At 34.8% G+C, this 23657-nt stretch overlaps 1 protein-coding gene across 2 annotated transcripts in view; it reads left to right on the top strand.

Annotated features, from left to right (window-relative positions):
• PTPN12 (protein tyrosine phosphatase non-receptor type 12) overlaps positions 1-23657 on the top strand; it is a 95093-nt gene that overhangs the window by 39685 nt on the left and 31751 nt on the right. For both annotated transcript variants that reach the window (XM_044245885.1, XM_044245886.1), the window contains exons 2-7: positions 2151-2259; positions 12781-12857; positions 15098-15193; positions 16023-16061; positions 18096-18167; positions 22880-22939. In XM_044245885.1, coding sequence (XP_044101820.1) covers positions 2151-2259; positions 12781-12857; positions 15098-15193; positions 16023-16061; positions 18096-18167; positions 22880-22939 — 453 coding nt within the window. The remainder of the gene's footprint in view (positions 1-2150; positions 2260-12780; positions 12858-15097; positions 15194-16022; positions 16062-18095; positions 18168-22879; positions 22940-23657) is intronic.

Consider the following 23657-nt stretch of genomic DNA (forward strand, 5'->3'; position numbering starts at 1 on the left):
TTTTTTAAATCTTTTTTTTTCTTTTTTTCTTTTTTTTTTTTAGTTTTTATTTAACTAATCTCTACACCCAACATGGGGCTCAAATTCATGACCCTGCATTCCTTCAACTGAAACAGTGAGGTGTCCCTTTAGCATTTAATTTTTTTTTTTTTTTTAAGATTTTATTTATTTGTCAGAGAGAGAGAGGGAGAGAGAGCAAGCACAGGCAGACAGAATGGCAGGCAGAGGCAGAGGGAGAAGCAGGCTCCCTGCCGAGCAAGGAGCCCGATGTGGGACTTGATCCCAGGACGCTGGGATCATGACCTGAGCCGAAGGCAGCTGCTTAACCAACTGAGCCACCCAGGTGTCCCTAGCATTTAATTTTTTGAATAGACAAGATATTCATATTTTCTAATAGGTAGGAAATAACATATAGTTATGTTTCTTTCCCATTCATTTCCTATAGCTATTCATTTCTGTTCTTCACTCATAATAACAACCTTGTTCAGTTTCTTTCCCAGAGATATTTTATGCACGTGTACAAGGAAGTGCAAATATATTTTTATTCTTAACACCAGTGGTAGTGTATTATATACACTATTGTGTGCCCTGCTTTTTACACTTAGTATGTATTTTGAGGCATTTCCATATCACTGTCTATAAAGAGCTTCCTTGTTTTCAATTATATGATATTTAATTGTATGAATGAAAAAATCTATTTAGCAAGTCCTCTTAATAGACTTTTATTTGCAGTCTTTTGCTGTTTTTACAATGCTGCAGTAAATAACTTTGTGCATAATATGTCATTTCACATGTGCCGTTTAAAGGATAAATTTTTAGAAGTACAATTGTTGGGTTAAGGGGTTATGTGTATTTGCAATTGTCAAATTACTCTCCTTAGGGCTTGTGTTAATGTTCTCTTCTACCAACATTGTATTGAAGTTTTGGTTTTCCCACATCCTCCCACATCCCATCTACTTTTAAATGCAGGGTTTTTTCCCCCCTAACCTACTTTTGAGAACCTTATTACCATAGAAAATAGCATCATAAATGTGGGTAATTTAATTTCAGCATTGTGCCAAGGCAGAACAAGATTCTAATAAGTCTTTTTTCTTACTGAAAAAAATGTGCATTTCTGTTTTAGGTCTCTATTATTGTCATTATAAAATTTAGTAGTTTTTCAAGGAAAAAATGATTGACTATTCTGTGTAAAATTGTCTGCTTAAAAGATTATTTCAAGTGCTGTATATTGAAGTGTATCATAACAATAGTAAGTTAAGAATCTTAAATAAGTTCTGGGATTAAAAAAAAAAGTTCTCTTGCTTAAACATCAGCATCACAAGTAGCAAAAGTAAAATGGTGAAAAAGTTAAATGTTACCAGACTTTTTGTTCATTTCATTTGTATTCAATAATTTGTTGAATAGTAAAACCAGAATGCCTTCAATATGTCTTTAAGCTTGGAAGAAAGTAGGCTCCTTTGAAATTAAATTTCAGCAATGTAGTTGAGTAGTGAATTTAAACAATTCACAATGCTGACTTTCACTGCTTCTGAAAGCAGGAAGTGTATTACTGACACGCAGAAATATTCCAGCCCAAAGAACATCCCTACTGCCATATGTGGTAAGAATTTGTCACTAACTCACAAACCACTTCTGTAATGCAGTGAATAAGCAGAATTGGTCTTTGTTGGACATTTCCAATTCAATATGAAAGAACTTTGTTTTGCAGTGTCTTATAAGTAATTATTAGCTTATGCCTTGGAAGGAGCCTGGCACATCATGGGTGCCCCAGGTTTATTGAAAGAACAAATAAAGAAACTTGTACATAATCTTTTAGGCATGATTTACTTGATTTTAGGGACCCATAGTTAAACATAGAGATTACTTGAGTGAGTTAAGGACCGAGTTAAATATTCTGACTTAACTTATTAATGATCTCTTTAAATAAAATTGCTTACTTTTAGTGTCCCCTTTCAATGCTACTTGGAAAATTAATCTTGTGTTTTAGGGTGAAAAAAAATTGTCCTCAGGGTTAATTATTAAGGGATAGGTAGATACTGTGAACTTAGAAAAACAGGAAAATGAGTTGTAAGGAATTAATATTTTATAAATCGTTAAAATTTTGAAAATACTGTTTTTATAAACTTGAATTTTTTTGTTTATATTTTAAGCGATTAAGAAGATTGTCTACCAAATATAGAACAGAAAAGATTTATCCCACAGCTACTGGAGAAAAAGAAGAAAATGTTAAAAAGAACAGATATAAGGACATACTGCCATGTAAGTTTGAAATGCCCTTATAGGACGATTGAAAATGTTTATTAGCAGCTTGTAACCTAAACTAGTTTTATTCTTCCTAATGAGTTTGACTGTAAAGGAGTTGGTAATTAACTTCTCTGTTTAAAGTACACTATAAGATAGCTTATAATTGTGCTTCATTGTTCTTCCGAAAGTAGTTTTTGTTGTTTACTTTTTTTCTTTAAGTGTCAGGATTACTGATACTAAGTTACTTTTAAACCGAAAAAAATCCAATTAGGAATGTCTTTTTTGCACTCCCTGTTCAAAGAAGGTATTTTGTTAAAATAAAATAAAATAGATAATTCAGTAAATATAATGGAATAGATTTTACAAAATGCTAAAAGCATTCTTATCTGTTCACAAATAGAACCGTAATTAATTATGCATGAAAAAATGAATGATAAGGTGATTCCTGCCTGCTTACCTGCTTTCTCAGTAGTCTGAATATGTGTCTCTGAGAGTATATCTTAGACTGATACCATTATATTATAATAATATAATTATATTTTTAAAAAGCATGTTTTTAGCAAAATACCTTAACTCTAAAAGCATGCATACTTGGAGTGTCTGGGTGGCTCAGTCATTAAGCATCTGCCTTTGGCTTGGGTCACGAATCTAGGGTCCTGGGATCCAGCCCTGCATTGGGCTCTCTGCTCAGCGGGAAGCCTGCTTCTCCCTCTCCCACTCCCCCTGCTTGTGTTCCCTATCTCACTGTGTCTCTCTGTCAAATAATAAATAAAATCGTTTTTTAAAAAAAGCATGCATACTTAAGTGTGTTCCTGTTTTATATAAAAACTACATTGTACACGCTCTCTCTTAAAGATGCTAATAGTCTTTTTCTTTTCCTTCTACTGTCTCGAAATAGCTACATTCCATGGTACCATTCCCTCAACTATCATGTGTTATTTTCCCCAGCCTTAAGTGAGATATAATTGACAAATCTCATTAATTTTTAAAGGTTGTTCTCTCTAAAATGAATCTGATAAAGTTTCCATTGACTTTCTTTCTTCCAGATTTTATAATCTGGAATTTTATAGTCTTTTTTCAGTGCTTACTCCTTTCTGTTAACTGTTTTGATGCCAGTGCCATTGACTAGTGTCTGTTTCTGAAATTGTCTTCTTCCATGATACCCTTCTTTCAAATTGCCTCGTCCCTCTCTTTCTCACTGTCTTTTTTGCATAAATTTAATCCTTCATCTCTTCTTGTTGTTCAACTGTATTCTCATCTGTAGAAACTGGGTGTCCAGTATTGGCAGAATTACTAAGTGGCAAGTGTACATAGTATACTGGTGAAGAGTTTTGGCTCTGGAAGTTCAAATCCTAGCTTTACCACCCGCTGTTTATTTAACTTTGAACTTATCCTCTCTGTGCCTTTTTTTCTTTATCTATAAAATGGAGGTTGAAATAATAACACATGTACATGTTAAAAAGCTTAGAATTATACCTAGCACATAGTATCAGCTTTTGGAAAACACACTCTACTTTCTTACCAGTTCCCTTCAGAATGGTGGGTGGTCTGGGTTTCTGGACAATTTTGTTAAGCAGCATAATCTCAACATACTCTTAATGTACTCTGGAATTAATGCACATAGTCTTAAAGAGACAGTTTCTCTACTTCTTTTTCTGTCATCTGGGGAGATGAATCTTAAACAGCTCCAGCTTTCTATTTTCATATGTTGTGTTTTATTCATTCATTTTACAGAAAGGCTTTAGCATTATACTGTATGCTGGAGATGCAGCAGAGAACAAACGTCAAAAATCCCTGCCCTTGTGGAATTTATATTCTAGTCAAGGGGGAATGGGCAATAAATACAAATAACCTCTATGGTGTCTCAGATGATGGGTAGTGGTATTGAGGATAATACAATGGGGATGAGGCACATAGAGAAAGCTGAGACTAGAAGAGGGAAGCTTGACAGTTTTAAATAATGACAGAGGGAGAAGTTCAGTGGTGTGCTATAAAATTGGCCCTCTAATAAATAAAAACTTAATTTGTATTGTTTGTCAGTTTCTGTAGTAAATGGATTATTTGCCATAATCAGCACAACAAAACTTTATGGTAAGTACTAGTATATGCCACTTTGCAGATGGGGAACTGAGAGAAATTAAATAGCTTGTCACGCAGCTAATAGAATAAATGAAAATTTAAATTCTGGTAATTCCTGTCCAGAGCACTTGTTCTCAATTAGGGTGATTTTGCCCCTAGAAGAGACAGTTAGCAAAATGTCTGGAGACATTTTGGTTGTCACAGCTGGGATATGGAATGGCAGGCTGCTACTGGCATCTAGTGGGAGAGGCTAAGGATGCTGCTGCAACCTATAATACAGAGGCATGAATGAGTCACATGAATGAGGGTAATTAATTGGGATTCCTCATTACTGGCAAACCTGGTGAGAGGAAGCTTCGTGTAGTTACTTAACTCTCATTATCGTAACTACCAAATATTCCCATTTACCAGAAGATCGAGTGAGATAAGAAACAGAGCATTGATAAAAAGACAGACATTCTCTTTTCTAGAAACATAGAAAAGAGATACAGTTTTAATTGGAGGCTAGTATGTCTTGTTTCTGTATCTCTTCCTCCAACAAAGAATTACACAAGGCCAAAATGTCAGTAGTGCTGAGGTTGAGAAGCCTTGCCCTAGATTCTGAGTTCTTCATCATTGTGCTATCGTCAGACTGGCATTGTCTTTTTTCCTTTTAAGTTATTTAAGGTTTGATAAGTCAGTTTCCAATAAATTTCTAGTCATTTTAATTTGGAAAATTATATTAAAAGCAATTAGACTTAGAGATGTATATTTACTTTCTGTCATAAAAAGAATATAAGTTGGAGTGCCTAGGTGGCTCACTTGTTAAGCATCTACTTCAGCTCAGGTCATAAAAGCAGGGTCCTGGAATCGAGCCCCATGTCAGACTCCCTGCTTAGTGGGAAGCCTACCTCTCTCCCAACACCCCTGCTTGTATTCCTTCTCTCACTGTCTGTCTCTCTCTGTGTCAAATAAATAAATAAAATATATATATATAAAAAAAGTAAGTGGTCAATTTCCTTTACATGTTTAGCATATCCAGTGCTTCCAGACAGTATTTTTTTAAACAGTTTTGAAGTATAATTTACATACCATAAAATTTACCCACTTTAAATATACAATTAAATAATTTTTAGTAAATTTATATAGAGTTATGCAATCATTGACATGATGCAGTTTTAGAGCATTTCTGGTAGCCGTCCAATGATCATTTATGCCAGTTTGTAGTCCGTAGTCCCAGGCAACCATTAATGCTTTCTGTCTGTAGCTTTTCCTATTCTGGAAATTTCATGTAAATGTAAGTATACAATATGTAGTCTTTTATGTCTGGATTTTTCGTGAAGCATGTTTTTGCAATTCATCCATGTCGTAGTATCTATCAGTAGTTCATTCCTTTTTATTGTTAAGCAGTATTGCATTGTAGGGATATCACATGGTGTTTATCCATTCACTGGTTGATGAACATTATGAATAATGATACTATGAACATTTCCACACAAATCTTTATATGGACAAATGGCTCTCTTTCTCTTGGATAGATACCCAAGAATGGAATTTCTGGATCTGTGGTAGCTTATGTTTAACTTTTTTTTTTTTTTAAAGATTTTATTTATTCATTTGATAGAGAGCGATCACAAGTACACAGAGAGGCAGGCAGAGAGAGGGGGGAAGCAAGCTCCCTGCTGAGCAGAGAGCCCGATGCGGGGCTCTATCCCAGGACCCTGAGATCATGATCTGAGCCAAACACAGAGGCTTTAAGCCACTGAGCCACCCAGGTGCCCCAAGCTTATGTTTAACTTTTTAAGAAACTGCTACACTGTTTTTGAAAGTAGCTGTGTCCATTTACTTTCCCACCACCAGTATATGGGGCTTCCAGTTTCTCCATATTCCTTTTTACTCAGTCTTTTTGAGTATAGTTATTCCAGTGGTTGTATATAGGTATCTCATTGTGGTTCTAAGGTCCATTTCCCTAATGACTAACGATATTGAGCATTTTTTCATATTCTGTTAGCCACTTATATATCTTCTTCGGTGAAATTTCTTCAAATTCTTTATAATTCCATTAGGGAGGGTGTGTGTGTGTGTGTGTGTGTGTGTGTGTGTGTGTGTGAATTCTGTTGAGTTGTGGGGCGCCTGGGTAGCTCAGTTAAGCGTCTGCCCCCAGCTCAGGTCATGATCCCAGGATCCTGGGATCTAGCCCCGCATCGGGCTCCCTGCTTGGCAGGGAGCCTGCTTCTACCTCACCTCCCTGCTTGTGTTCTCTGTCTTTCTTGAATAAAGAAATAAAATCTTAAAAAAAAAAAAAATCCTAGGGCACCTGTGTGGCTCAGTGGGTTAAAGCCTCTGCCTTCAGCCCTGGGATCAAGCTCCACATCAGGCTCTCTGTGCTTCCCCGCCTCTCTCTGCCTGCCTCTCTGCCTACTTATGATCACTGTCTGTCAAATAAATAAATAAACATCTTTAAAAATCTGACAGAGTTGTTAAAGTTCTTTAGCTATCCTAGATACAAGTCTTTCCTTACATATATGGTTTGAAATTTTTTCCTCCCAGTTTATGACTTATCTTTTCATTTTCTTAAGGTGTCTTTTAAAGTGTGCAAGCTTTTACAGTTTTTCAGTTTTATGGATCATGCTTTTGATACCCTCCCTCTCCGTGAACTCTGCCTAATTCAAGATCACAAAAATTTTCTCTGTTTTCTTATTTTTCTTCCAAAAGTATTGTAGCTTTAGCTTTTACATTTAGGTCTGTAATCCATTTTCAGTTAATTGTCTGAAATAATCTGTGTATGTAGGGTTGTTCTAATACCATTTGTTGAAAAGACTGTCCTTTCTCTGCTGAATTGCCTTGGTACCCCTGTTAGAAATCATTGGACCCTAAATACAAGGGTTTTTTTGTTTTTGATTTTGTTTTCCTGGCCTCTTAATTTTACTACGCTGTTGTATTCTTAGGCCAGTTTCATACTGTCTTTATTATGGTAGATTTGTAGTGTGTTTTTTTTTTTTTAATAAAGATATCATTTATTTATTTGGCAGACAGAGATCACAAGTAGGCAGAGAGGCAGGCAGAGAGAGAGAGGCAGAAGCAGACTCTGTGCTGAGCAGGGAGCCTGATGGGGGGACTCAATCCCAGAACCCTGAGATCATGACATGAGCCGAAGGCAGAGGCCTAACCCACTGAGCTACCTAGGCACCCCTGTAGTAAGTTTTAAAAGCAAGAAATGTCAAGTTCTCCAACTGTTATTTTTTAAAATTTATTTCGTTGTGTTTTTTTTTTTTTAAAGATTTTATTTATTTATTTGGCAGAGAGAGAAAGAGAGATCGCAAGTAGGCAGAGAGAGAGGGAAGCAGGCTACCTGCCAAGCAGAGAGCCCAACGCAGGGCTCAATCCCAGGACCCTGAGATCATGGCCTGAGCTAAAGGCAGAGGGTTAACCCACTGAGCCACCCAGGCACCACATATTTGGTTGTTTTGGTACCTTTATATTTACATATAAATTGTGGGATCAGCTTGTCAATTTCTGCAAAAAACATGGTGTTTTAATAAGGATTGCATTGAATCTATGGATCAGCTTGGGGAGAATAGCCATCTTAAACCATATTGATTCTTCAATCTGTGACATGAATTGTGTCTCTCCATTTATTTAAATATTTAATTTCTCTCAGCAGTGTTTTATGGTTTTCAGTGCACAAGTCTTGTATTTATTTTGTTAATTCTTTATCTGAATGAAAAAAAATTTTTTAAGATTTTATTTATTTGTGTGAGAGAGAGTGCACAGCTGGGGGAGAGGCAGAGGGAGAGGGAGAAGCACTCTTTTCCCCAGAGGGAGAAGTCCCCACTGAGCAGGAAACCCCATGTGGGGCTCTGTCCCAGGACCCTTAGATAATGACCTGAGTCAAAGGCAGACACTTACTTAACCAAACGAGCCACCCAGGTGCCCTTGAATGAAATTATTTTACTTTAATTCTTTATTACTAGCACATAGAAATATAAGTTATATTTCTGTATTGATTTTTTAAAATTTAGTGACCTTCCTGAACTCATTTATTAGTATAGTAGTTTTTTATGGATCCTTTAGGATTTTTTTTTAACATACTGAGCCATTTTATCTCCAAATAATGACAGTTTTACTACTTCCTTTCCAATCTGAATGCCTCTTTTGCCTTGTTCTGCTAGTTAGAACCTCTAGTACAATGTTGAAATAGCCAAGAGAAGACTTTTTGCTTCTGCTCCATTAAAAGTAGTTTCATCATTGTTCAAAGATTATATAGGTTTTTCTAGAGCTATCTAAGAGATTTGATTTATTTTATAGTAGAATACTAAGGCCAGTTCCAGAATTAAGAAATATCTCGATGCTCTTTTGTCAAGAATGATCTGTGCTTTGTTTGCTAAGAGGACTAAAGTCAAGCTGGCTAGCCTTTAGAAGTGATGAATCAGTGTAATATTGTACTATAATTTAATTATGAAGATTCTTGTTTTTCCCTGAGACCTAGGATTTAATCAATAGGAAGTTTCAGTTTCTTCAGAGATGACAGTATCTAAATATTTTCTTTTTGTTGCCATAGGTTGTTGATGTTTGTTTGGAGGGGAAAAGTTGCTGCTTAGAGAGCCTCCTGTGTGGCCAATCTTGGTTTTATCTGTTTGGAATTGGATTCTTGGGAGATTTTAGAGGCAGTCAGCAAAACCATGGAGAGGAATGATTGTTTTCATTTCTTTAATATCTTTAAGTTACACACATGTTTATGCTTCATAGGAGCACCAATGAAAAACTAAAAATACATGTGATCATGTGTTATGTTATATAAACAACATAACATTGTTTTATAAATTATCAGTAATATACCATGCTTATTTAGCATAAAGCAGTGATTACAAAATTTGTGGTTTAGAGTTTAAAATAAGCCATTTTTCTGCTTGAACTTACGGAATCTTGAACTTACGGAATCAAACTTCTTACAGAATATGGTACTCAGGGGGCACCTGGGCAGCTCAATTGGTTGAGTGTCTGCCTTCAGCTCAGGTCATGATTCCAGGGTGCTGGGATCAAGACCCGCATCGGGCTCCCTGCTCAGCAGAGAGCCGCCTTCTCTCTTTTCCTCTGCCTGCTGCTCTGCTTACTTGTGCTCTTTCTCTCTCTGTCAAATAAATAAAATCTTAAAAAAAAAAAAAAGAATATGGTACTTAGAAATCTTGTATTTTAATTTTCTTTTATAGTCCTCCAGGTGTTATGATTAGAGACAGATGAAATAAGATTGGCAAAATGTTGAAATTATTTAATATTATACTGTATGTTAATTAACTGGAATTTGAATAAAAACTTTAAAATGTTGACATTATTAAAACAGGGTAATGATTATATGGGGATTTAGTTTGTTATTTTTGTGTATGTATAATATTTTCATCATGGAATATTTTTTAAAAATTAACAGCATGGGGGTGCCTGGGTGGCTCAGTGGGTTAAAGCCTCTGCCTTCAGCTCAGGTCATGATCTCAGGGTCCTGGGATCCAGCCCCATGGAGGGCTCTCTGCTCAGCAGGGAACCTGCTTTCCCCTCTCTTTCTGCCTGCCTCTCTTCGTACTTGTGATCTCTCTTTCTGTCAAGTAAATAAATAAAATCTTCAAAAAAAAAAAAATTACCAGCATGGATGTAACAGTCTGATACCAGTATTGACTATCATTTGGGAGCCGCTGTTCTCATTTGGGTTCACAATCCCCAGAAACATTTACTGAGGATCTAGTGGTAAACCAACTATTGTACTGGGTCCTGTGTTGAGATACTTTAACTGGAGACTAATACGTCACATGAATAAGGGTAGTTAATTGAGACTCCTTGTTACTGGTAAACAATGGTGAGAGGAAGCTTCGTGTAGTTACTTAACTGTCATTATCCTAACTACTAAATATTCCCATTTACCAGAAGATCAAGTGAGATAAGAAACAGAACATTGATAAACATACAAACATTCTCTTTTCTGGAAACACGGAAAAGAGATACATGATTTTAATTGGAGGCTAATACGTGTCTGTCTTCTGTATCTTCCTACAAATCCTCGAAGATTTCACCAAAAATTAATAAAATCAGCAGAACTGGGCCTTAGTACTAATGTATAAAACTTGAGTCATTGGGGCATCTGGGTGGCTCAGTGGGTTAAAGCCTCTGCCTTCAGCTTAGGTCATGATCCCAGGATCCTGGGATCGAGCCCCGCATCAGGCTCTCTTCTCAGTGGGGAGCCTGCTTCTTCCTCTCTCTGTCAAATAAATAAATTTGTTCCTCTCCTTTCTCTCTCAAATAAATAAATAAAATCTTAAAAGAAAAAAGAGTCCTTGACAAATTATTCATTAGTTGACTTTTAAGGGTTTGCTAAAAAGTTTTATTCATGTCTGTTACTTTTTCTGTATTTGTCTTTTTCTACTCTAATTGCCTTTAATATCCATCATCCCTGGATTAGACAGGACCATAATATGATAATGGCATCTTATATATTAAATGCTGTGGTTCTTTCTAATCTAGATACTTGTGAATATTAGGCAATCCTACTGCTTTAGGATTGCATAGGCTCAAAGTATCTCCCCCCAAATATTTATTACTACAAATGGAAAGATAGTAACTTTATAGTGGGAGACAACCAGGTAATACCATATTAACCAAGTATTCAGGATTAATATCACAAATAATATGAAATTGACATCATAAACCCCTTGGTGTGTCTTTTCACTGAGAAGGACCCGCCATCATTCCCTGGTATTCTTGCTAAAAATTCATAAACCTCATTCCAATCATTTAAAAAAAAAATAAAAGCAACTTTTGTAGACTAGAACAAACTAAGGAGAAATAATAACTATATGTAATGTGGGATCCTGGAAAGACAAAAAAAAAATTTAAGAACACAAAACTATTAGCATTACTTATGACTAAAGACTGATTTTTCTTTTTTCATTTAAATTGGTAGAAAAACATAGACATAGGTAAAAATGTGTAAAGGATATAAAGAAGTAGTATATGGTAAAAGAAACCTCAATAATCAGTAACTGTATGAAAATGTGTGACCACTTGCATAGTTCAAGTTCAAGAGATAGATGTCTAATTTTTTTTTACTTTTTAGAATGTCACCTATTAAAAAGTATAATATCCAGTCACTCTTACAAATGGCATTTGTATTGTGTAAGTTAGTATACAACTTTTAGAAGGCAAGTAGCATTTTTTCTGTTAGGAACTTAGGTTATACCACAGTGAAAGCAGATACATGTACTGCAGTGTTCAATGTGGTAGGTTTTAATAGGAAGAAATGGGCCATCAGAAATGTAGCTGGTTAAATAAATAACAAAACACCCATTCAGTAGATTTTATGTAACATGTGAATAAGATAGACCTGTATTATATTAGCTCTAGGAAGAGTTCCAGGATATAGGATTAACTAAAAAGTGAAATAACAGAGAATGGAATGATTACATTTGCATAGTTTTCAAAGAATGTAGGTATATGCATAAAAATTACTTCTGGAAGGGGAAAAAACATTAATAATGTCTTTATTGGGAAAGAGATACCTGGACTTCAAGGACAGGGGAAGATTACTTTTCATTTTATTCCTTTCTTTAACGTGTGCCTGGGTGGCTCAGTTGGTTAGGTATTTAACTTGATCTCAACTAAGGTCTTGGTCTCAGAGTTGTGAGTTCAAGCCCCACACAATCCTTTAAAATCTGATTTTTAAAAATTGTATACATATTTTATTTGAAAAAATAAAATCGCAAATTTATAAAACTAATGAAATTTATATATGTATATTTTAAAGATTTTATTTATTTATTTGACAGGAAGAGAAATAGTGGGAGAGAGGACAAGCAGGGGGAGCAGCAGAGGGAGAGGGAAAATCAGGCCCCACCCTGAGCAAGGAACCTGATACAGGGCTTGATTACAGGATCCTAGGATCACGACCCCTGAAGGCAGACGCCTAACCCTCTGAGCCACCCAGGCGCCCTTATATTTTTTGAACTTTTTGGTAAAGATTTTTTTTACCTTAATTTGGTATTACCTAATAATATATATTATTGCCAAGTGCAATATTTAGCACTTTTTATGCATCATCTTACTTCATTTGTCATAATTTACTCAGTATTTGTAATTTCTTATGAAACTTGAAAGCTGCATTTCCTACTAAGAATTTTGGCAAATGAGCTTGTGCATTAGTGGTTAGGGTCCACTACCTCGTATGTTTGTTAAAAAACTGCAGCCCTGGGCTCTTATCTAGCCAATCTGGGATGATGCCCAGGAATTTGTATTTTAAAAGAGTTCCTGAGATTATTCTGATTATGGCTTTAAAACACAGCTTTACGTCATCAGATTTTTGTTTTTATAGACTTACTTTCTATAAATATGTCAGAAATTGTTCTTCAAAGAAAATATTTTCAAGTTATATAGTTTATTAGAAAACACGTGTTTACCAATACGATGTAGTTTATGAAATCCTTTTTTTTTGCCTTGTAGTTGATCACAGCCGAGTTAAGTTGACTTTAAAGACTCCTTCTCAAGATTCAGACTATATCAATGCAAATTTTATTAAGGTATGTATTAACTTCAAATGATGTTTCTCTGCCCCTACTTAATGTCCTCCTACATACTAGTTTTATTAAAGTTTTTTAAATTGTCTAAATATTATACCAGTCACAAAGACAAAACAAAAAGATCACAGCCCCAACTCTGTGTGGTTTCCTTCCTTCCTTCTAACCTTATTCATAAAGAAAGAGTTTTGCTTAGTTTCATGATACTTGAGATTGCTTTCTATTTTTTTTTCTTTTCTTTTTTTAACATTGAAGGCTTATAAACAGTTTACCATTTGATAAATCATCTTCTCCATTGTCCCTTTGGTTTATATACACAAATGTACATACATGGTTATTCCTTGTTTTTGAACTATATAGGTCGTTTCCAATGTTCTTGATGGTAGTATTGCAGTGAACCTTGTTATTCTTTTGAATAATTTCTTAGGATAAATTATTAGGGCTGGAATTACTGAGTAATACTGATTTAAAATTATAGAATAGAAATTTAGATTAAAACTTTTTGAAAATTGTCACTGTGTTCGAGTGACAAGCCAACTGAATACAAGATTAAATACAGCATTTACGTAGATAACCATTTTTGAATACTCATATTGAAAGCAGTCAAGTTCTTGCATAGTAGTTACCAATAGACAGATTGAAATTGCTACTTGATTAAATAAACACTACTTTGTTCCATTAGTTATTCTGGGTTTTTGAATGACAGTATAATTTCAGTTCTTTTATATATGGTATTTATAGATACTTTAAAAAAAATATTTTGTTGGGGGGCGCCTGGGTGGCTCAGTGGGCTAAAGCCTCTGCCTTCGGCTCGGGTCCTAGGATCAAGCCCCACGTGGGGCTTTTTGCTTGGCAGGGAGCCTGCTTCCTCCTCTCTCTCTGCCTGCCTCTCTGCCTACTCTCTGTGAAATAAATAAAATCTTTAAAAAAAAATTTTGGGGGGGGGGTGCCTGGGTGGCTCAGTCGTTAGGCCTCTGTCTTTAGCTCGAGCCATGATCCCAGGGCCCTGGGATTGAGGCTTGCATTGGGCTTCCTGCTCAGTAGGAAGCCTGCTTCTCCCTCTCCCACTCCTCCTACTTGTGTTCCCTCTCTTTTTTTTTTTTTTTAAAGATTTTATTTATTTATTTGACAGAGAGAGATTACAAGTAGGCAGAGAGGCAGGTAGAGAGAGAAGGAGGAGGAAGCAGGCTCCCTGCTGAGCAGAGAGCCTGATGCGGGACTCGATCCCAGGACCCCGAGATCATGACCTGAGCCAAAGGCAGCGGCTTAACCCACTGAGCCACCCAGGCGCCCCTGTGTTCCCTCTCTTTAGCTGTGTTTCTCTCTGTCAGATAAATAAATAAAATAAAATAAAAATAAAAAAATTTAGTTGACAAATATTACGAGTGGTACAAGTTACATGGTAAAATTAATATTACCCATGGCAACATTAAACAGTCATGGTTTCATATAACCAACAAAATCAATTTAATTAAAATTATGACAAAACCCCAAACTAAGAATAAGAAGTTAAACAAAAACTAATATGTAGGTGGTTTGCTGTTTCAGATGTTGTCAATGTTGGTATTCTTTTTCTAAGGACATTGTTAAAAGTTCTAGTTTTGTGGGGCACCTGGCTGGCTCAGTCAATGAAGGATGCAGCTCTTGATCTCAGGGTTGTAAGTTTGAGTGCCGCATTGGGTATAAAGATTACTTAAATACAAAATCTTTAAAAACCAAAAAAAAGCTCCAGTTTTTAATTCTACTTAGTAACACTGATCTATCATGTGATTTAATTATGGGCTAGTTTAGTATTTTAGACTGCTGTCTTATTTGGTATATTCCCAGGCTTGTTATTAGATATATATATATAGTAGACACCCCAAAAACCTTTCAAGTTGTGTAAATAATTGAAGGTAGCTATGGAATAATCTAGCTAAGAAAGAACTATTAGGTAGTTTTACTGTTATTTTTAGAATCAAAGCATGCTTTTTATGTTTCTGTCTAGTTAGCTTTGGTGACTAGGTATTGGGGCTTTTTTTTTTTTTGAAGCCAGGGAAATAATAATTTGTAAATTAGCAGAAGGCAGTTCAATTATCAATTCTGTGTGCTATTTCTAATAAATACACAAAAATAGTATATTATTTGGAAACGCTTAAGGTGAAAAGAGGAGTATTACTAATAAAATTTGAAACCTTAAAATTAGGTAAGGAAATACTTTTGGTAATTGTAATAAATATGAAATTTCATTTTAACCATTTTAGGGTGTTTATGGGCCAAAAGCATATGTGGCAACCCAAGGACCTTTAGCAAATACAGTAATAGATTTTTGGAGGATGATATGGGAGTACAATGTCGTAGTAAGTAATTTACTTTTCATAATCTGTTTTGACAATTATTACATGTGATGACATAGGATGTTTTACTGAATAAGGGGTGAGAAGACTTTTTAGCTATAATGATGTGTTAATTATAACTTACGTTTACTAAAAAGACCGAAACTGAAGTCTAGGATGTTTCATTCGATTCTCACAAATTAGTTGAAATATTTTAAGGGGAGAGTATGATAATACTTTAAATCTTTTCATCAGTCAGTAACTGTTAAGATATCTACCAAGTTAGATGGATACAGGGATAGCTATGTGATAGGAAAAGAGTGAAGTGTTAATGGTAGAATATAGATGGTGGCTATATAGTATTTACTGTTAAGACTATTTCTACTTTGCTATATGTTTGAAACATTACATTGTAAAATGTTGGGATAAAGAAGCAAATCTAATAACCTTCTTGTTTAAAGACAGTATTAAATGTATTCAGCCTTCAGATAATTTTATTAAATGTATTTAAAATATTTCATAGTGCTATTTGGGTAAATACCCTAAAAGTGATATTTTAATGTAATTTCAAAAGTAAGAGGCTGTTCTATAAGGATCATAAAATTTAATTCAAATTAAATACATTATGATAATTGAAGCCAATTTAATTTGTTGCTATATTCCTTGATTACAAGGTGTGATTTTGATCATTTCTTTAGTTCCTACTTTTAATATTAAAACTACTTTTTTTGGCAGGCTAGGTATAATTACACTCAGTAAAAAGTAATTCTTAGAATTCGTATTTTATTTTAAAAGTAAAATTGTGTTTCATTAATACAATCTTCATCTCATCCCATCTCTTATTTCTTTTTAGATCATTGTGATGGCCTGTCGAGAATTTGAGATGGGAAGGGTATGTACCTATTAACACAAAATAATTGTGGAGGATCGTTTTTATCATTTCATTTCTAGGGATATATAGTTCCAGTCCTTTGTTATATTCTGAGCCCAAGTAGTTAAAGTAGATACTTCTTTTTTGTGTTCTGTTACTGGTTTTACTTGATAAAAGAAACATCATCATCTCTAAAAACCACATAAGCTTTTTTTTTTTTAATATTTCATAGATATGTTTTATGACACACTTAAAATAATAGATACTATATCATTAGTCTTTTGATGTTTAATGATTGTTGTAAGTAGAACACTATGGACTGAAGTAGAGAGGTATTTAAAATAGGAATTAAATTGAGCAATGAAAATGAGTTCAATAAAATAATTTTGATTAATTCTATCAGTTTATAGCTGGAATATTCTGATTTTTCTGTCTGAGAGTACCATTATGGTTTTTTGTTTGTTCATACAAAAACAAAATTCCTTAATCTGAAATTTTTATCATTGGTATTTTTATACTCTGTGCAAGTAAAATTAGTTTTAAAACCGTTGTGATCTCCTGCAGCTTCAAGACCAACGAAGTTTTTAATGTTGGAGGTGCTAATATATTTACAGAGAATAGATATTAAATAAAACAAGTGTGTCTTCTATAAATGTGACACACCCATCAGACTTAGAAACAAATTATGTGATGATTTCAATTCTCCTTAATACTAATGTGGTAGATTAGTTAAAGTAAAGTTTTTTTAAATCTGTTTCACCCATCCCCTCACCCACCTCCCCTCTGGCAAAAAAGTTGTAAAAATTCTTGTTAAATTTTTTTCAGTAAAGAATATATTGCAATAAAAGCAAAGTAGCGCATCTTTTAGTTATGTGAGATACTGTAATATAAATCATTGGGAAACCTTATTTTAACTAATAATTTTTGTCATTCCTCATTAAATCCTTTATCAGTAGTAGAAGTATTATATAATATTGGATAGAAAATTAACAGTCTAAGATTAGAAAATATATAAGCCAGTAAATTAGGTTATCTGTTTAAGAATTGACAGGATGTACTTCAGTACCAGTATTATTAATTGTTTGTATTAGAAAATTTAAATTTCACTCTCCTACTGTTTTTTTAAGTTACTCTTAAGGTTTAGGATTCATTTCTCCTTTCATTCTGTTAATATTTGCCACTTGTATTTCAGTAGTAATACTTGATGAAAAAAGGTCATATTGAGTACAGAATTTTTGAAGCTAAAGATTTTGTGATCATAGTATTTTGTTAGTAGTAAATTGTCAGTGAATTAGGACCTACGAATTTATTTGATAAGGTTGACTTTGATTTTGACCTAGAATAAGACCTAATGGAAAGAACATAAGTAATGAAATCAAATAAAGCTACACTTTACTAGCATTTTCACCTTGGTGCTTTAGTTTCCTTGTGTCTGAAATGACTGTGATAATATGATTATAGATTATTCAATGTATGATGTTTAGCACATAGTTTTTGGTGTCAATTGTTTATTAGTTTATACTCGGAATGTAAATACCAGTATATTCCTTACTTAGTTACAACTTGGGAAATTCTTCTTATAGCAAGTAGAGTTTTCTTTTCTACTATCCCACAGATTTTATACCTAATGGGAATTTAGCTAGATGTTATAAAGGTTGTCATTTTACAAGCATTGAAACTTGCCTGGCAACCTTTATACTAAACAGACTTCCTTGTACCAGGCACTTTGTTTTTTTAAAGTAGTGTTTCTTTTCTAGAGGAGGATTTTTGGAATCTACTCTGTTGACCAAGCAGATAGCAGTGAACAGCTTAGACATTTATATTAATAAAGTTCTTATGAGTAATCTTGGAAAGCAAATAGTAGCTTACCTTTAAGAACAGTTGGGTAAGTCTAAGCTCTTCTAACAATTTGCCTACTAATGTCAGTTTTTCTGTTTTCTGGGAAGAGCAACAAGCTGAACACTAGGGCACAAAATATTTATAGAAATTCAGGAAAAACTACCATATGGATTACTTACTGGCTTTTTTTTTTTTTTTTTTTTTTTGGTACAACAGAAAAAATGTGAACGCTATTGGCCTTTGTATGGAGAAGAACCTATAACGTTTGCACCATTTAAAATTTCTTGTGTAAGTACTCAGTTATGTATATATTATTCAGAAAATGGAGATGGTAGGGGCACCTGGGTGGCTCAGTGGGTTAAACCTCTGCCTTCGGCTCAGGTCATGGTCATGGTCTCACAGTCCTGGGATTAAGCCCCGCATTGGGCTGTCTGCTCAGCAGGGAACCATGCTTCCCCCTCTCTCTTTGCCTACTGCCCTGCCTACTTGTGATCTCTCTGTCTGTCAAATAAACAAAATCTTTAAAAAAAAAAAAGAAAAATTGGGATGCTAGACTGATAAATAATTATAATACGGTATGAGGCCAGTTTTATATAAGCCAAGCATTCAGTATTTCCATGTACACTTAATTATAACAAATATATATTAATATATTAATAATAATGTTTGTTTTTGGCGGTGTCTGGGTGGCTTAGTCAGTTAGTAACCAACTCTTGATTTTGGCCCCGTGTCATAATTTCAGGATCTTGGGATTGAGCCCCAGGTCAGGCTTCATGCTGGGCAGGGAGTCTGCTTAAGAATTCTCTGTCTCCCACTCCTGCCCCTCCTCCTGGTCTCTCTTAAATATAACAGTGTTTGTTTTTATACTGCTTTTAAATTTAAAAGCTTTGAAAATTACTTCATAAATGTGTAATTTCATTTTACTTTATTGTGTTAATTTTCTGTTAGTCTTTGTATATAAGTCGATAATAAATTTTTATGTCTATAAAGTGAAAATAGGGTAACCTAGCTATGCTTTGAGTGAAGCATGTGACTTTTAATCTCAAGGTAATTGGCATAAAATTTCAAGCTGAAATGGGAAAGACCTTTGATGACTAAAGTTTAGTGTATCATGTTAATCTTTCATGTTTGTTACGCTATCCAGAATTTTTGTAATTACATACAAAGATGGTTTTGAGAACTGCTGTCTGAGGAGTAAAGATTGATCTTATATGGCAGATAATTAATTATGAAACTTAAAATATACACCTATTTAATAAGCTCTGGAAATGAGCTAAATTCAAGTTCTAAAACTAACACAGCTGAAAACTGAGAAAATGAATTGGTAAACAAAAATAATGAAGGAAAAGCAAAAAAGAGAAACACAAGTGAGCTTCAGAATAGAACCAGCAATTTGCTTTTAGTATTATACCCAATGGCATCTATCTTAATCACCTGAAGGAAATATGTTGTCTTGCTTACTCAAACTCAAAATTTATGACAACATAGATGAAAATTAAATAACTTCCCTGTATTAGGGTTTTCTAGAGAAATAGAACCAGTAAGAGAGGCATATATATAAAAAGAAAATATTTATTATAAGGAATTGGCTCATAGGATCATGGAGGCTGGTAAGTCCAACATCCGCAGGGTGGTCGACCAAACTGGAGACCCAGGAAAGTTGATGCTTTAGTTTAAGTCTGAAGACCAGTAACCCGAAACTGGGAGAGCTTTTGGGGTAGTGGTTCTGGTCCAAAGGCAGGCAGACTAGAGACCCAGAAAGACTAATACTCGTTTCCAGTTTAAAGACTGTGTAGAACCAGGAAGACCCAGTGTTGCCAGTGAAAGTAGTATATTGGAGAATTCTCTCATCTGGGCAAGACTGGTCCTTTTATTCTTTCTGTTCAGGCCCTAATTGATTGGATGAAGGCCACCCCCTATAGAGCCAGTCTGCTCTACTCAAAAGTCCACTGATTTAAATCCTTTTTTTTTTTTTTTTAAGATTTTATTTATTTATTTGACAGAGAGAGATCACAAGTAGGCAGAGAGGCAAGTAGACAGAGAGAGAGGAGGAAGCAGGCTCCCTTCTGAGCAGAGAGCCCGATGCGGGACTCGATCCCAGGACCCTGAGATCATGACCCGAGCCAAAGGCAGAGACTTAACTCACTGAGCCACCCAGGTGCCCCCACTGATTTAAATCTTAATCTCACCCAAAAACACATTCACGGGAACATGAAGAATTGCCTGGGTTTAATAAGTAGCCAGTATTCTGAAGTCCTGGTTAGAATTAACTGTGGGTTAAACATATAATTTTAAAAACCTATTGCATTTCCTGTTAGTTGGAATGGATAAAAATAATACATACCACATTGTGTATTTCTGTGAGGCAACACCTCCTTCCTCAGCAATTTATAAAGTATTCTACAATGTCAGGTTCCTGGACAGTTCAGGAAACCTATTTTCTGTGCAATATAGTTGTATTGAACGTTTGTAAGTTTAAATATAACAAGGCATCTACTAAATGTTACATTTCAACTGAAAAATATTGCTTAACATTCAACAATTAAATGAGTTGAAATTTCTGAAGTGTTGCGGTTCAAGAATAGTAAACAACATTTAAAATAATGACTAGAGGAAAGAAAGAAATAGATTATCATTTGGAAAAACTTGAAATGACTTTTTTGGGTGATTTCTTAAATTGAACTAAAAGATAATTTGAAAAGGCCCTGTGAGAGGTTTGATTTGATTAGCAGTAGCCTTGACTTACCAATATTGGGATTGAGCCATGCTAAAGAAACAATTCTTATTCTTAAGTTCTAAATTCTTAGAAGATTTCAAATGGAAAGTAATTTGTATGTCTTTTTTTTTTTTTTTAAGATTTTTATTTATTTAAAATAAAGGAGAGAGAGAGAGATCACAAGTAGGCAGAGAGAGAGGTAGAAGCAGGCTCCCTGCCAAGCAGAGCCCAATGCGGAACTCGATCCCAGGACCCTGAGATCATGACCTGACCTGAAGGCAGAGGCTTAACCCACTGAGCCACCCAGGCATCCCGTAATTTGTATGTCTTATGGCTATTTCCAACAACTCAGGATTTGTTATCACTGATGTAAACAAAAATCAAGTGTATAGGGGCACCTGGGTGGCTCAGTCGATAAAGTGTCTGGACTCTTCGTTTTTAGCTCAGGTCATGGTCTCGGGGTGCTAGCAGCGAGCCCCAAGTTGGCCTCCCACACTCAGTGGGGAGTCTGTTTGCAATTCTCTCTTTCTCTTCTCCCTCTCCACCTGCATATTCTCTCTCTCTCTGAAATAAATATATCTAAAAAATTTTTTATTTTTATTTTTTTTTTTAGATTTAATACAGAGAGAGATCACAGGTAGGCAGAGAGACAGGCAGAGGGAGAAGGGGAAGCAGGCTCCCCACTGAGCAGAGAGCCCAATGCGGGGCTCGATCCCAGAACCCTGAGATCATGACCTGACCTGAAGGTAGAGGCTTAACTCACTGAGCCACCCAGGTGCCCCCCAAAAATTTAGTTTATAATTGGAAAGCAAGTTGGTGGTAATGACCATAATAAGTGACTTGACTACTTGACATTCAGTTTTTGAGACTGAGAAAAGACAGTATCAGAAGCTGTCTTGGTTTGGAGATGAGAAAGAGGGTAAAGTATTGATGGGAAAGGGAGGATTACCTAGGCGGAACTCAGTCACATGTTGCTGCATGTAACCACTTAGACCAGATGTTGACACACTATGCATAGGTCAGTGTAACCTGCTGCTTGTTTTGTAGATATTTAATAGAATACAACCATGTCCATTAATTTATATATTTGCTTATCACAATAGCAAAGTTTAGTAGACAAAGACTTTATGGTCCACATTGCCAAAAATATTTGCTATCTAGCCCTTCTTAGGAAGAAAAAGTTAAGTCTAGGGGCTCCTGGCAGGCTCATTTGGTGGAGTATGCAACTTTTGATTTTAGGATTATAAATTCAAACCCCACATTGGGTGTAGAGATTACTTAAAAAATAATAATAAAATCAAATTTTTTAAAAAGAAAAATTTTGGGATCAGTGTTTTCACCCGTACTCGTTTTTTTTGTTGGTTGAAAGTAAAAACATAAACTTTCTCTTAATGTTATTTGAAAAGTTCAAAATGAACTGCTGTGACTTAAAAAATTAAAGCAGGAATATTATTGAATATTCTTTTTATTAAAAAACACCATATCCTATTCTTGACAGTCACTGCCCTAGATTATATATGGTTTTGTTTACAAAGCAGTAAGAATAGTTTCCTAAGGGACAAACATACAGTGGCTTTATTCTGATACTTTGACAAATGATAGTAAGAGACTTTTAAAGTGGTTATATTGTCATCAACCAGAATAGTAATTTGAAATTTTATGAGCGCATATTCTTCCTTCCCAAGTCTACATCCAGTGAACTGAGAGGTGAGTGTCAGGTAGGGTAAATCAAGCTTTAGGGAAAGATAAGAGTTGAACGTGGTAGTGGGTACTGAACATTGTACATTTTGTATTATTTCTGTTACATAATTCTGGGGTTGGCTGTAACTTTGCAACCATGCATGACAGACTCCTGGTTAAGTAATTGGTTAACAGACACTTCTGAATTTTTGTTCTTAAACTGTAAGTAGAACTTAGATAAACAACTTGGTGACTTTTAGAATGGTTTTTATTTGTTTTGGACAGAGAGAGCATGGGGTGGGAGGGGAAGGCAGAGGGAGAGAGAGAATCTTACACCCAGCTCTACACCCAGCCCACAGTCTGTTGCAGGTCTTGATTTCACAACTCTTGAGATCATGACTTGAGCCAAAATCAAGAGTCTGATGCTTAACTGACTGAGCCACCCAGGTGCCCTAGAATGGTTGTTTTTGTAATGACCAGGTATACCTGGAGTTTTAATGGTTAATTTTATATTGTGGGTTTTGAATACAAGGTTATTTGTTTTGGTGTGTTTGTCTTTGTTTCAGTGTTCTCACTGACTCACAAGTGTTTCCCTTTATTTTAGGAAGCTGAGCAAGCAAGAACAGACTACTTCATTAGGACACTCTTACTTGAATTTCAAAATGTAAGTATTTTCCATTTAGAGATGGTTTCTAAGGATAGTTTTTAAAGAGAAGACATATAAATTGTATGCCATCTTATCTTGCATAGTTAAGGAAATTTGTTAATTATTTCTCTTACATAAGATAATAAAGAAGAAAATCAGAGTGTAACGTTTTATTATTTTTAGCTGTAAGCTTATCCAATTAGATAAAGTAATATAAATTTTAACTTTTAAAACAATTTTCCTAAATTAAATTTACTATACTTGGAATATTTGGTTCTTTGCTGCAAATATTTTTCCTCTATTACAGTTAGCAGATTATAGCATTGTTTACAAAATTATTACCCACTTTTGCTAGTTTACAACTTTTTTAGAAACAAACCACCATCAAAGCTAAGTTTTCATTTAGATATATATTTTTCTTATTTGAGGCCTTTGGCTTCAGTGTGTCAGATCAATATAAAAATGTTAATTTTCTAGGAAGAAATCAAAGAAAATCTGATGGACATTAGAGAATGCTATTGGCTTCTCCCTCGATCTCTATATTTTTATTTTAATTTTTGAAAGCATTATGAAAAATTAAACATAGCCATCAAGTGCATCAGTCTTCCTCAACTATTACATTCGTAAACAAAGTTATACCTCCTACCTTCTGGTTTACAAGTAGACATGGTTCCAGCACTCCATACTTTGAGACATACGTTGATCTAAAATAAGGAAATGGATTGGGGTTAGACAT

Source organism: Neovison vison, chromosome 4, assembly GCF_020171115.1.
Source record: "Neovison vison isolate M4711 chromosome 4, ASM_NN_V1, whole genome shotgun sequence".
Lineage (NCBI taxonomy): Eukaryota > Metazoa > Chordata > Mammalia > Carnivora > Mustelidae > Neogale > Neogale vison.